Raw genomic sequence first — 12315 nt, forward strand, 5'->3', positions numbered from 1 at the left:
CGATTACCTCCCTGCATGGTTATCTCCCTATTCTGGGACAAATCTCACTTTCTAGCTGCTATAGTTCTACCTCCAAACTCTGTCTTTTAATTTAACCTGTGAAATTTCAAGTTTCTAATGCAGTTGTAGTTACCCTGTGTGGGAGCAGCAGGGCTTGCCCTTGGGCGGAAAAGCTGATGTGTGGAGGTGGGGAGGGAGGATGGGAACACTCAGTGCTATTCCTTTCTAGGTGTTGACCTCCATTTTCTGCCTGATTTAAATTATTTTTCTAGTACTTTCAGAGAGTTGTTTGTATTTTATATGGTTTATAATTATCATGTGATTATGGGTGTGATAGAGCAAATTATTTTGGAGTTTAGATATCATAAGTGTTTTCTTTGTTTAATAACTATTTTAAGATTAGATCTTAATGAGCTATATGTTGATATTATTGTCTTCATCATTTATAAAATTTTCTTTACCTTTGCATTTTTCTCCCATAGATTGCCACAATCTCTCCAGGAATGGCATCTTGTGAAAATACTCTTAATACATTAAGATATGCAAATAGGTATGAAAAATAGTTATTCAGTTTCAAATTTGAGGGGAGTAGAGCAGTATTTAGTTTGACTTAATATCTGATGGGATAAATTGTATTACATTTTTCTCTCAGTTTTTAAAAATTTTTTGCATGTACATTAAGATGGTATGTAGAGTCCTTTGGTCACATTCTGAAAGTAAATGGAAATGTGTAATTTGGAAAGAGATTTGGATCTTTAGTACAATTGGTCTTTCTTTCAAGAACATGATTACATTTTTCTGTTTCACCAAGTTATATTTCATATTATTTTACAACATCTAAATCACGCAAATTTTTCGTATTAAGTGAGTCTGAGGGGACTGGTCTGGTCTGTGTTTCTGAAATTGTTTTTTCTGTATGCTAAAAATTATTTCTGACAATATTAAGTGTTTTACATGGTGGAATCTAGAGGTTGAGTAAGTAATGATAACACATTTCTTTCTGATGTTCTATATGAGTTACATTTTATTATTCATGTAATTAGTATTACATACTTTAATGGGCAATGGCATTATTACAAATGAAAGGACAGAAAGCATTATAGACTTTAATTTATTCTTTATAGTCATGAAATGCCCTTGGAACTTTGGATTATGATGGGCATATTTATATTTGTTTCATAAATTCCTCCCATTGCTCTTGTTTTGAAAAAATGACTATGTATATAGTTTTAAATTTCTATTATCACATACTGCATTTGTGATTTTAATTTTTAGAGATCAGATGCCTTTTTGTATTCCATTTCTACTGTGGACATTCTTTGAATTTTGCTGAACCACAAGTATTTGTCCCGTTTCTTTATTTTAATTGCTATGGAAATTTTGTTTTTAATCTTTTTTAAAAATGGGAAATATGTACACAGAAAAGGGCCAAAAACATAACTGAATAATCTAATATTTATAAAATGGAAATTCTTATCAGGTTGAAATAGAATGTTTCTACCTCTCTAGAAAGTTCCTCATACGTTCCCTCCTGATTACAAATCCTGAATAACATGTCCAAATCCATTAACCTCTACCCCAAGATAGACATTGCCTTGATTTCTGTGGCCTAATTTTCTGGTTTTTCTTTCTTTTTAAAAATTGTTTAACTGCCAATGACTGTATCCGTGAAAATATACATAGGTAGCTATCTATATTTGAACATTACATAAATGGAATCATACCCTTTGTTCTCTTGTAACTTGTTTTGTTCTTTTTCTTTGTTCTTTTCTTGTTCTTTTGTTCTTTGTTCTTTTGTAACTTGTAAATCTTTTGTTTCAACTGAAGAGATTTTTCAAAATGATGGTAAAAACTGTTGGAAAATATAAGCCTGTTGACATTTTATAAAAAGATAGTAAGATAAAATAACTTCTTTTAAAAATATAATGGATTATTATTCCTGAATGTAAGCCCTTAAAAACTTTAAATTATGGGCTCTGAACTGCAAACATTTATAGTCCTTTTAATTGATTTCTATAATGAACACTTGTAGTATGTAGGGTTTTAATCATTAATTTTAAATGCTTCTTATTTCAAAAGTGTTCATGGGAAAGATGAGAAACAGCTTAGTATAGCAGCATATTACCATGTTGTAGGATTAAAACAAACAAAAATCTCCATGTCTTCAGACTTCAAACTGCACACGACTCTCCCTAAGGTGAAAATGTTATATCTGGCCATGTCTCTAGTTCATTTAGGTCCTAGTAAATGTTTTAATTTGTTATCCTGTAGTGTAATTTATCTGCAACGTGACTAACCACCTGGGACAAATAATTCTGTCTTTTCTTTCTAAATCTCTAGGAATAAAGACTTTCAGCCTCCCTTGATAGCTCATTTGAGGAATATGATTCCTGCATAGAATATTTCCTGTTTGAGTTGGGCAAGAGGTCTTGGAGTAGAGGAAAATATTAGGCCATTAGGGTAATCTAAATTAGGAGATTCTGAAAGAATCCTAAATGAAAGAATCCTAAATGGAATTGGGAGCAAAAAGAGTTACGTCACAGTTAGAAATTTAGTTAGTCTTTGTTGTAAATAAATTTTCCAAAGTGACCATAAAGGATAAAGGGCAGCAGAATCCCATATTGAGCCTTTGACAGCAGACATTACCAATAGGTTAAAGGAAGATTGTAAGTAGAAGAAATAGTTAGTTTCATCTACGTGATATTACTAGTTTGATCTGTGTGACTGTTTATGACAGTTATGTTATGATATGATTTAGATGAAACCTAAAAGAAATAATGAGAAAAACAGATGGTTAGTATATTGGATTTTTAAATAACATAATGTTTGTACTCAGAGCTAGGTTTGAACCTCACTTATGCCACAGTCTCATTGAATAACCTTGGGTAAGATACTTTATTTATGAACCAATGTCTCATCTCTGAAATGGCAAAAATAGTATCGCAAGATTGTTGTAAGAATTAAATAATAAAGTGACTAAAATTTACTAATTGTAGTATCTAACATGTACGAAGTACTTAATAAATATTGCTTACTGTTATGAAATGGGATTGGCCTGAAGGGGACATAGGGAATAACAAATATGGGGTCAGAAAAGCTGTAATTTGGTTAAATATAACCATTAGAAACATTAACAAAAGCAATTTAAATTCCATTGCTAAATAGTCTTTTTTTTTTTTTTTTAAGTTTTTTTAAGTTTATTTGAGAGAGAGAGAGAGGGAGAGTGTGTATGTGATCAGGGAAGGGGCAGGGAGAGGGAGAAAGAATCCCAAGCAGGCTCCACACCATCAGTGCAGAGCCTTACATTGGGCTTGATCTCACAAACTGTGAGATGATGGCCTGAGCTGAAATCGAGTGGGGCACTCAACTACTTAAGCCACCCGGGCGCTTCTAAATAGGCTTTTTCTTAACCAGGGTTCTTCATCTGAACCAAACACAGATTATTTGAATGACTGCTCTCTCGGTTTGTATCAAGGATGGGCTATAGCTAACACCATTCTAAATGCATAAGAAAGAAGTTAATTCATTACAAACAATGGATGCCATTAAGACTTAATCCTCTTGTGTTCTGTTTTAAAAGACTGCAAGAGTATTGAGGGCTCGTTAATGCTGATATAATATTTGTGGTATTGACTGCACAAGGAAATTTGATTAATTAGTCAATAGGACAGAGAGACTCAAAACCTTAAAATTGATTATTTTTTCATTATTCTAGATGCAATAAGTCAAAACAATGTTGATCTCTTTTTCTAAATGAATTAAACTGAATACTGAATGAAAACTTGAAATGTGCATTGCTGTCTGTATAAGAGCATTTTCTTTTAATTTGTTGCTGTTTTGGTGCTGCAGAGTAAAGGAGTTTGGAATTAGTCCATCAGACATTCCCTTCTCACAGGGTAGTGGCAGTCGCCCCGATCTCTCTCCTTCTTATGAGTATGACGACTTTTCTCCTTCGATTACCAGGTCTACTTCCCTTCTATGCATAAGATATTTATTATAATAGTTTCTTTTGAATTGCATTACATGTAAATATTTCATTTATACTTCTTTTGTTCTGAGCCATTTTATTTTTCATTTTCATTTCATTTGGCAGGTGATGGTTGTACTGCATGATCTTCATTTTGTGTACTTTATTAATTTATTTGCTTTAAAGTATTGATGTAGAATTCAGGCTTCCTATTTCCCCTCATATTTTTAAGGATGATGTCATCTTTGCATATTTACAGTTGAGAGATAAACTGTCTCATTTAAAGTGAGAAGTTTACCTTTATTTCCTATGTTCTTATAAATTTCTTTGACTCCAAGGAAATAACAAGGATCCTCTTGCTTTAGAACATGTACCCTCCCACTGTGTAAATTGAAGTATAATCGGTAAACATTTTTTTAAATGATAGAAGTTTAGAAATATGATTATTTCACATGTAGCTCTTTTAATAGAGCATTGTAACAACTAAAAACTATGCAAAGTGTATTCTCTGATTTTGGCAGTAATCCATTTATTAAAAGTGCATTTTTCTGTTTATATAATTCAATTGCAAAAAGTTTCTTTTTACTTTGAAATACTGAATTTACTTACTTAGCTAATTATCATTTATTACGTACAATAATTATATTTGAAATAATTGTAAAGTTACCGCAGTAAATTCTGAAAGTTAAATAGCCAAACATCCCTTTGGTCTTCCTGCAGATTTCAGGTAAACTTGATCTGGAAAGCTGACATCATCAGTCTTAACATGTTTAATTGAATTCCCTTTTTATTGAATAGGTTGGCATTTTCTTGTTCCTCTGCATGTGTCTTTGTTAATTTTAGGTACCTCTTATGTGTTTATAGGGTGAAAGAATTGACTGTGGATCCAACTGCTGCTGGTGATGTCCGTCCAATAATGCACCATCCACCCAATCAGATTGATGACTTAGAGGCACAGTGGGGTGTAGGGAGTTCCCCTCAGAGAGATGATCTAAAACTTCTTTGTGAGCAAAATGTGAGTGACAATATAGTTATAACTATCTGTTTTTAGTTCGTTTCATCAGTAGCAGAACTTAATAATTGAAAATTACTGTCTTAAGTCAGGGGTCAGCAGACCGACAGCCTCTGGGCCAGCCATCTGTTTTTTACAAATAAAGTTTTACTTAATTGTGGCCAATGCTTATTCATTTACAAGTTGACTGGCTGCTTTCTTAGTACAAAAGCAGTGACAAAGACTATAACGCTCAAAGGCCCAAAATAGATACTGTCTGGCCCTTGAAAAAGTTTGCAGACTCCTGGGGTGCCTGGGTGGCTAGTCAGTAAGCTACTGACTCTTGACTGACTCTTGATTTCTGCTCATGTCATGGGTTTCATGAAGGATTTGAGCCCTGCATTGGGCTCTGCCCTGGCAGCTTGGAGCCTGCTTGGGATCCTCTCTCTCCCTCTCTTCTCACACTGTCTCTGTCTCTCTCAAAATAAATAAGCTTAAAACAAAGTTTGCTGACCTCTGATCTAAACTTATTTTTTTCAGATTTTATATCATTATTAAAATTCGGGGATTTTAAAACTAACACAGGGAAAAAAGCAAATTTAAGAATTACGCATACTGTATATTATACATACAGCTTAAAAACAAAATTAACTCGGACACATGCATGTATATTAAAAGGATACCATGGGCTGTATCAGAAGTCAAACATGGAAAAATGCTAATAACATTTGTTAAATATGGTTGTATTCTATATGTTTGAAATGTCTAGTGACATTTCATAATTTAACGTATGATTCCCGATTACTCAAAAAATTTTATCCCCCATTTTATAAGGACTACGAGGTATATTAAAAAGTAACAAAAAAGCACAACACACAGTTTCACATAATTACTTTAACATATTGAGGGGATTCCTTTATGTGAGATGTGAAAGTTTATATAATTAACTTTTAAAGAATTTTAGTTATTTAAATATTTTTAAATTGCGTTTTAAATAATTTTTTAAAACTTCATTTTTAAAAATTATATAGTTTTATACCCTTTTTTTCTCAGTAAGAATCTTATAGTAATATTTTGTCATGGTAAAAAGTGGCATTTACCAATTTCTTACTACATGACTTACATTTGGTAAGCATTTTATTTATCTAAGGATGTAATCCTTAGAATTTGATGTGATAGGTACCATAATTATCTGCTTTTTAACTGATTTTCTAAAAGGTGAAGGAAGTCAACTAAGATCATACATATAGTAAGTGCTAAAGCCACAACCGAAATCTCCATCTTTCTTATGTGAGAGCCACATCTTAGGTCCACTAAATGTATTGCTAGCCGCAATAATAAAATACTCTTTGGAAATTATATAACTTTAAGTTAATGTTTTTATACTTTTTAACTCAAGTCCACAATATTCTAGAGCAACAAATGGGCATACTACTTTTTGTTATGTTGTTCCAAATTATTGTCTGTTAATAATGAAGGGCTTAATGTAGTGGTCCTCAACTAGGAGTGACTTGACCCCCTAGGGAAAAATGTGTGGAGACATTTTTAGTTGTCACATCTAGTGGGTAGAGGTCAGGGATGCTATTAAACATCATACAAGATATAAGACAGTCTTCCCTCGAACCCCAAATGTCAGTGGTGCCAAAATTGAGAAACTGGTTTAAAAGTAAGAGTTCTAAACTTTGAACCATAGAAAATAAAGAACTGAAAATGAGATTCTGACCTTAGTCTATCCCCCATTTCCAAAAGTTTTGAAGCAAAAGTATAGTTGCTTTTAGAATTCTTAACACAAACCTTGTATTGTACTTAGATATGGTGCCTTTTACGGATGTAGAAAGCCAGAACAAGATAGGCCCCCTCTGTAGCAGACCTTTTCTGTTTTATTCTTACATCTTTTGGGTTGGGTCTTTATAGGACTTTAATTTGGAGAAGCTGGCTAGATGAGGAGAACTGATCCAGAGGTTTTTAAGCATAATATCATGAGTTCTTGCATTCTCCTCCATATTTGAGAGAGTGTGAGTTTTGCCACCCCTAGGAAACTTTGAATTTTGCCACCCCTGGGAAACTACCTTGAGGTGGTTCAGAATTAGTTTTTAGTTAAGTATTGGTGCATGTGCATGTTAAGTTTTAACAAGGTAAATTAAAATGGGATAGTGTCTAAGACTTGCCTTAGAGATAAAACCGACACAAGTACACAAACTAGAAGATAATAAAGTGCATTAGAATTCCAGAAATAGTTGCACAAACAAAAGTCTTCTAAGACAGCAGGGAGATGATAGGAACTTGAACAATATTTTAAAGCAAAGGAAAGAAGACATTCTGGGCTTTAAAGGGAGGTGGGCAGGTAAAATGAGTAAAGTTGGTTGAGTGTGTTTATTGGAGAGAGAGAGGGAGTGAGGGAAAGAATAATGCCTGAATGTCTTAATGAAAACAGATGCCTGTTTCCCAAAGAGAAGATAAAAAGGTCATTGGCTAACTTGAATGTATAAACTTGTAGTGATGGTAGCATACGATGAAAGAGTCACATGTCTCTTTATAATATTTAACCAAAATATGTACATATGTTTAGAATTGTGTATTTTGTTTGAAAAACATTGCTTTTTCTACTTACAGTTTATAAAGTGATTTTAAGTAAACCTTGTCCCTAAAGCCACATTTTGAGGAAATAAATCATTAGACATTGGGGTTGGGAAAGAAGCTCACAAAGCGAGGCTAGAGAAGTTTTCACTTGATGTAGGACCAAAATAGGAATATGTTATATTTATGTATGTGGATTTTTTGTTGATGAGGTAAAGTTGTCATTTGTCGGTTAAGATTTCTCTAAAAACTGGAAGCACGTTATATGGTGTAACTCAGAAATTAAGACTGAGTAAGAGTTGAGACCTTCCAAAACACTAATTTGATAGTCACAGTCATGAAAGACATTATCTTGAAATCTCTTTTCTGGTGGAAAGATGTATAAGACATACCTATGATTTAAATTGTTAGTGAAAATTAAACAATATTGAAGAAATATTTCAGCATCTTTATTGCTTTCAGTAAATGTATTTTTGAAAAGTTGCGCTGTTCCAAAAGAGATTGCCTTTTTAGGGTAATTCTGCAGTAAAGTCTGTGCTAAATGAAAATTATCTCTTACTTAATATGCTTAAATATGGGGTATCTTAGTGTGGCTTTGCCTTTTATATTATATTTTCATAGTCTTTATCTTTCAAACCTCCTCAATTTCTCAATGGCATTTTTATAAGTGACCTAGAAAAACTATTTTTTTGTAACATTTAAAATGTAAAGTCCTAATTTTTAAAACTGTGTTCATCTTAAGGAAGAAGAGGTTTCCCCCCAATTGTTTACTTTCCACGAAGCCGTCTCACAAATGGTAGAAATGGAAGAACAAGTTGTAGAAGATCACAGGGCAGTGTTCCAGGTAAAGTTAAGACAGGACCTTACATCAAAATGTTTCTGTAGGGAAATTAACTAAAAACTTTCATAATACTTCGAATATCACACCAATCTAAAAATATACTTACTGTGTGTATGTGTATTTGTGGGATATATGACACACGATATTTTGAACAGAATGATTGATGGTTACAATGTTTGTTTTGCACTATGGTGAAAGAATCTGGTTTATTTACTACTGTTCTGTTTTATTTGCTTTCTTTAGTTGTCCATTTTTAGAGAAGGGTTGAACTTCTCCCCTCCACTATCCTTTTCTCTCTTGTTAGGTCAGTTTATTTGACAGCAGTAAGAAAAACTAAGGGTTATCAGAGTAGTTGAGGAAATACCTTTCTTTGATTGCTTTAGGAGAGGTAGGATTACTGTCAGTGGCAGATGAGTAAGGGGTGTTAAGTCCTTGCCTGTCACAGCAACTCCTGACGTATTCATCCCATTGTGTTCAGCCAGTTAAAAGCACGTTTACTTGATGATTTCCCTCTTGATCCCCCTATTGCCTTTTTAACAAGAAAATATCCTAGAGGGTGATACTTACAAGGAAGCATAGATAAAGTTTGGATATCATTATGGAAACTATAAATATGTTCTGAGAAAAAAGTGAACAATAGCTCAGTCTTTCTTTTGACCTGTGTTCTTTCTCTGATGTTGAAGAGATATTAACATGACTCAGCTGTAGACCATTTGAGCACCTGGATGAAAGGCTTAAAATATAAATGAACTATTTTATAAATTGAGAATAGGATGTACATGCATTGAAACTGTTACAGTTTTAGTCAAACTCTTACTATGAGAATCTATTTAAAGGCCTAGATGTTTAGATTAAATCAAGAAAGGACACTTGTAATTTAAGAAATTTGTGTCCTTTTGGAGCAAGGTGTCTGTCAAAAAAAAAGACCATCGTTTCCCACTCTGCCATTTTATGGTGAAGTCTAAAAAGTTCTTTGCTCTTTGGCAGAACTGGATGTTTTGAGTTTCAGTCCAGTATTCTTTTTACAATTCGATTTATTGTTCCTCCATACTGTGATCTGCCATTTCTTAAAATAGGGTTTTATTTTTAAAAAGTAAGTCGATAGCTAAGAAAAAAGAAAACATTGTGGGGGGTGTGTGTATATATATTTTAACTGATACATGTATAGTTTTCTAATAGATACCTACATTAGCTAATTCTTATGATACACAGTCCAGTTATAATTAGCCATTAAATTGCATTGGAAGCTAGAAAGTGCCCATTTTTATATCCCAAAACTCTTTAATTCAGAATGATCTGAACTTGTTAATAATCAGTATGAATCATTACATTGCTAGGAAATGAAACTCCTAAATTCCACGTTATCTAAAATCACTTAAGAATGAAGGGTTTCTTTAAAGCATGTGTGAATAGTAAGTAGCTACTATTTAGTGGATTCTTGGACTCTTCTAAAATTGGCTGTCCCTTATAGTTAAAATAATTTTGAAGAGCTGGTGTTTAACCACTGTGAGGCCACAAATGGGGATGTAAATGCTAGATGATTTACAAGTTCTAGGCTACCATAGACCTCATTTGATTGCTCAGTAGCTTTGTTATACCCATTTTCCCCCAACTTTAGGGATAGCTCCTAAAATTTTGAGAATTAATGTGCTCACTGATACTCACATGTTTGATTCACACCCTTACCCAGGGCACAGTAAAAGAAAAATGAAGTTCTCTTGCTTGGCTTACCATATTTGTGTTTGTGTTTGAATTTAAGGAAATATTTCTTAATTTTTATTCTGTAAATAAAGATGTTTTATACTTACTAAATTCTCTAGTTTTAGAGAATTCCATCTTCAGTATGTTTGATGATATTTAGCATATGCCAACGTTTTTAATTGGTCTTTGTCTTACAGAGAGGCTTATTGGATTGTTGAATTTTTGTCCTTTTAGGAATCTATTCGATGGTTAGAAGATGAAAAGGCTCTCCTAGAGATGACTGAAGAAGTAGATTATGATGTAGATTCATATGCTACTCAACTTGAAGCTATTCTTGAGCAAAAAATAGACATTTTAACTGAGCTGCGGGGTAATTCCTTTTTCATTTTAGTGTTTTATGTCTACTTAATATTTGAATATAATTAGTAGAGGATTTCATATTGCAAGAGGACATCTGAAATAAAAATTATGGGCACCATTAATACATTTCCAGAGGTATTTAAAGACAAACCAATCATTCTGGTTTTTTTTCTAAAAACATGGAGTATCATTTCAAGTGTTCTTTAGTTCTCTTTTCTCTTTAGGCATTTGTAAAGATAAAAGCATATTATGATTAAAGAGGGAAATGTATTTTAACAAATTTGTAAATTTTATACACTCATTCAGATTTTTAGTTTGATCGGCCAGTGCTTTTCGGAATGCTTTTGCTTAGATTACGTCTTTTCAGGGCCATCTCTTCTCCAGCCTCCTATCTGCGTTCATCTCTTTTCTGTGCATCCGTGTCATGTTTTTCCTTTGAACACTTGTTTTAAAACATCAGGGGGAAGGTTTCAAGACCTTGAGCAACTCAAGACCTTTCAGCAACTATTCTTTCTGCTTTGCTAATGAGGGAAGCATGTGACTTACCCACATGCCTTGTCTTCTTGGCTTTTTATAATTAGGTTATCTGTAGCTTCAGAAACGCATTTATTGTATGTGCTTATTTCTTAGGCATTGGCAAATTAGTTGTCTCCATTTATATGCGAATGGACATCTGTGCATGTGTGTGTGAAATGCAGAGTGAGACCCAATTGAAATAGCTAGTTTTTAGCACCAAACTGGCTAAGTTTTTAAAGTAGGGTCTTTGTGAAGTTGGTTATTTACATAATCTATAAAGAGTCAGCAGTGACCATTTACCCAATTCAGAATTGTAAAAATGCAGGATTTCTAAAATTTATTTTTGTTTTTCATGTTCTTCATACTCAAGCTTTGATTTAAAGTGTTTTGATCATTTTTCTAATCTGTCAGAACTCACAAGCAGCTTATCTGTTCAGAACAGATCATAATTCTAATTTTTTTCTCTGTAATATGTGGTATTCAATTCAGTTGACTTCCTTAATTTTCTCAGTATTTATGTATATCAAGCATATCCATAACTTTGAAGAAATTACTGTCTAGCTATTGTATTATTCAGTCCTTTCTTAGAAAAAAAATTCTTTTGCCCTTCAGAGATAATTTTGGTATATAAGAAGTACGAGAGCTTTTATCTTTGTCTTAGCGGGTATGAGATCCAGAAGTCCTTAAATTCCTTTCTAAATTTCAGAAGAGTTAATTTTTTAAATACTCCTGTACTTCTGAAGGGGGGAAAGAAATTGAGATTCCACCTTGAATCTTTTCTTCTAAAGATCATCACCTTTGTGCTGTTAGTGCATTTTAAGTTGGGTAATTTTTCAGGGTGCTATCATCTGCATTGTACAGTGCTTACCAGTGTCTTTGGTCTCTGTTGACAAGAGGACTGTGGTCACTACCCCAGTTGAAACAAACAGAAATGTCTAGATATTATCAGATGGGGGGGGGGGTGGGAAACATCACCTGCAGTTAAAGAAAGGAGATGAGATATTTCTCATCTTCACAGCTGTTATTTGCCTGTCAGTTTACCTATTTCCTATTCTTATGTGACTCTGAGTTAATACATAAGAGTAAAACAGAATTGTAATACCAAAAAATGTATTGTGCTATAATCCCCCGTCCCGTCTCCCTTTCCAGTACAAAATAACATTTCTTTTTAAAAATTCAAACAGCTTTTGAAATTTCATAGCTTAATTGAGTAAAGTAGGCATTGGGTATAGAAGCTTCTTAATATATTGAGGAAAGAAATGTCTATAGTTTAATAAGACTGAAGGGTGCCTGGCTGGCACAGTCAGTAGAGCATGTGACTCTTGATCTCCGGGTTGTGACTTTGAGCCCCACGTTGGGGCT

At 33.4% G+C, this 12315-nt stretch overlaps 1 protein-coding gene across 4 annotated transcripts in view; it reads left to right on the forward strand.

Annotated features, from left to right (window-relative positions):
• The window catches only part of KIF2A (kinesin family member 2A), a 66221-nt gene that overhangs the window by 50048 nt on the left and 3858 nt on the right, over nucleotides 1-12315 (forward strand). For 2 of the 4 annotated variants that reach the window (XM_043591042.1, XM_043591050.1), the window contains exons 16-20: nucleotides 483-550; nucleotides 3850-3963; nucleotides 4832-4982; nucleotides 8278-8379; nucleotides 10312-10447. In XM_043591042.1, coding sequence (XP_043446977.1) covers nucleotides 483-550; nucleotides 3850-3963; nucleotides 4832-4982; nucleotides 8278-8379; nucleotides 10312-10447 — 571 coding nt within the window. The remainder of the gene's footprint in view (nucleotides 1-482; nucleotides 551-3849; nucleotides 3964-4831; nucleotides 4983-8277; nucleotides 8380-10311; nucleotides 10448-12315) is intronic. The other 2 variants (XM_043591055.1, XM_043591066.1) reach the window with 1 other exon arrangement.

The sequence above is a fragment of the Prionailurus bengalensis genome, chromosome A1 (assembly GCF_016509475.1).
Source record: "Prionailurus bengalensis isolate Pbe53 chromosome A1, Fcat_Pben_1.1_paternal_pri, whole genome shotgun sequence".
NCBI lineage: Eukaryota > Metazoa > Chordata > Mammalia > Carnivora > Felidae > Prionailurus > Prionailurus bengalensis.